Source organism: Mus pahari, chromosome 20, assembly GCF_900095145.1.
Source record: "Mus pahari chromosome 20, PAHARI_EIJ_v1.1, whole genome shotgun sequence".
NCBI classification, from domain to species: Eukaryota; Metazoa; Chordata; class Mammalia; order Rodentia; family Muridae; genus Mus; species Mus pahari.
Window position 1 is genome coordinate 35248540 of NC_034609.1, and position 2483 is coordinate 35251022.

The 2483-nt window shown below is 55.5% G+C and overlaps 1 protein-coding gene across 1 annotated transcript in view; it reads right to left on the reverse strand.

Moving 5' to 3' along the window:
* Positions 1-495: 495 nt before the first annotated feature.
* The window catches only part of LOC110337744 (carbohydrate sulfotransferase 5), a 17450-nt gene continuing 15462 nt past the window's right edge, over positions 496-2483 (reverse strand). The window contains exon 3 of the mRNA XM_021220804.2: positions 496-1906. Coding sequence (XP_021076463.1) covers positions 704-1891 — 1188 coding nt within the window. The 5' untranslated portion in view covers positions 1892-1906 and the 3' untranslated portion in view covers positions 496-703. The remainder of the gene's footprint in view (positions 1907-2483) is intronic.

A 2483-nucleotide genomic window follows, 5' to 3' on the forward strand; every position in this document is an offset into this window, starting at 1 on the left:
GATTAAAGGCGTGCGCCACCACACCCGGCTTAAGATGCTTTTCAAACACACTAGGCTCTAATCTGGATCACGCAGCGTATTTATGTTTATTTCCATAAATTAGGATCTTTCATCTCAGGGCAAATCAAAGATTCATTAAAAAGCCATCCTCCTCAGGCATGGGTTTGTGTGTGTGTGCCCGGGTTCCCCCCCCCCCAGAAGATCAGGCAGAGAATCTAAGGGGAAACCACAGAGGGAGGCATCTTCTCTGATACCTCCTTGACCATGCCAATAACTGTCCAAGTCGATGATGGACTGAGATACTAGGGCGTGGCAGTGAGCAGAGGTCTGGGTGAGCCAACGAGAGGCGGGTGCGGAGATTTTAGGAGCCAGCCCACAGCTACGCCTTTCCCCCACCCCTGAGCAAGCCTGGGACCCCATTCTCTGTGATTGCATGGTATGACCAAAGAGGGGAGAAAGTCGACGAGAAAGGAAGTGCTTTAGTAGGAGTCTGGCTCCCTCTGTGAAGGGAGTGGGCACAGCTTTTGCTTTCCATTCGACAGCACTTGATGGGAATCAAAATCTGGATATAAAGAGATGTGGGATTTGGACTCCATCCAAGATCACTCACACTCCCAGCCACTTGCTTTTGGGTTCTCCAAGCCCTTTCTTTATCATAGTCCAATAGACCCTAATGTTATAGCTGGGTCTCTCCACTAAAATTCTACGATTCTGGTTGCTTATCCGTGGACGACGCCCACTTGAAACTGTCCATGCCTCTTGGCAGCAGGAGGTCCAGAGAGAGGTCCTTTTGCTCAAGCTCCGAGTGCACAGACCGGTAACCCAAAAGCTGCAGCGCACCCCCGCACAGCTCCTGGACCCGGCGAATCTTGGCAAAGGGCAGCGAGTGGCGCCAGGCCTGGGATACACTGAGCGCATCCCTGGATGTGGTCTTGAAGGCTTCACGGCGCGCGCCTGGCCCTGAACCATGCGTGATGTTGTGGATCCAAGTCTGCAGCTGTGGCGTGAGACCCAGGCCGGTGAAGGCATAGAGTTCACGGATTACTGTGAGCGGGTCCCGGGCCAGATCCTCGTAGCGCACCAGGCGGTAGCGATCTTGCAAGAAGGGTGGCGGCTTGTGCATGGCTGCCTCTGCGATGCGCACATGGCTGCGGCACACCTCGCTGACCACGCGCAGCCGGGGGTCCGCCTCCACCCACGTGCCGTTGGTACCCAGGACGATGCCATTGTCCCGTGCCAGCGCCTTGGCTGTCTGCTCTCGGGAGCGCAGCACGGCCCGCGGGTCACGCACTAGGTGCACGATGCGCAGGTTGAGCGCAGGGTCGCTGAGCAGCGGGTAGAGCACCTGTAGGTTAAAGAAGCGCACCTCCTTGAGCACGACGTGACTATAGGAGCTGCAGGCTTCCTGAGCCAGGCTGAAGGGCCGGGTTGCGCACAGAGGCTTACACACCTCCTCGCTGCTAATGTTGCCCCGAGCGAAGGCGTCGCAGACCGGAGGTGAGCACAATGCGCGGCTCACTGCCCACTGGAAGAGATCCGAGATGTTGCGGCGCCAGGGCAGGTAGGCATCGAACACGTCCATGTCGCATAGGAACACTGAGCGGATCAGGTCGCGCACGGCCATGTGGAGCGCGGGGGCACTGCCCTGCGACAACGCATCCCAGACGTGCCAAGCCGGCTCCATCAGGTAGAAGACATCGGGGTGTTGGCTGAAGAGCTGGCCCACGAAGGACGAGCCCGAGCGCCATGAGGACAGTACCAGCACGTGCACATGCTCCCCACGGCCTGCTGGGGACGATGGCATTTGCCGGGAGACTAGGAAGACCAGGATACCAGTCTGGACTATCAGGAGCGAAAGCATGACAGTGCTGGAGAAGCGGGGTAACCGCATACCTCTGGCTAGGGTCTAAAAAAAAAAGGAGGGGTAAGGTTAGGAACTATGGTCTGAACTTCTGCCCAGTGCAAGCTGTGAATTCTATGTGAATCTGCAGGAGGACCCTAAACTTCAGCTTCTCCTGCCTGTGGCTCCTAAGTGCCAGCATTTCAGATATGTGTTACCACACCTGGTTTAACAAATCCTTTTTTTTTTTTTTTTTTTCAAACAAAGTTCCTGCCTTAAGGAGCCCTCTTACCGAGTCACTGCTAGGTGATTGGCCATGTCTGAGCTGCCCAGGCTTTTCACAGGGTCCTGCCTCTTTGTTTTCTGCTCTGTGATCATAGGACCAGGCAATCTCACTGAACCTCTATTCACTCATCTGTTAAAGGGGGACAATACAAGCATCTTCTGGCTTCCAAGATTTGCGAGATTTGCGGGGAGCGACTCAATGAAACTTAGGCGAAGGAGAGTGTAGTAATGCCGTGGTTTAAGACTGAAACACGGGGGTGGGGGTGGGGGGCTGGAGCTGGAGCTGGAGAGCTGGTTCAGAGGTTAAGAGCACTGACTGTTCTTCCAGAGGTCCTGAGTTCAATTCCCAGTAACCACA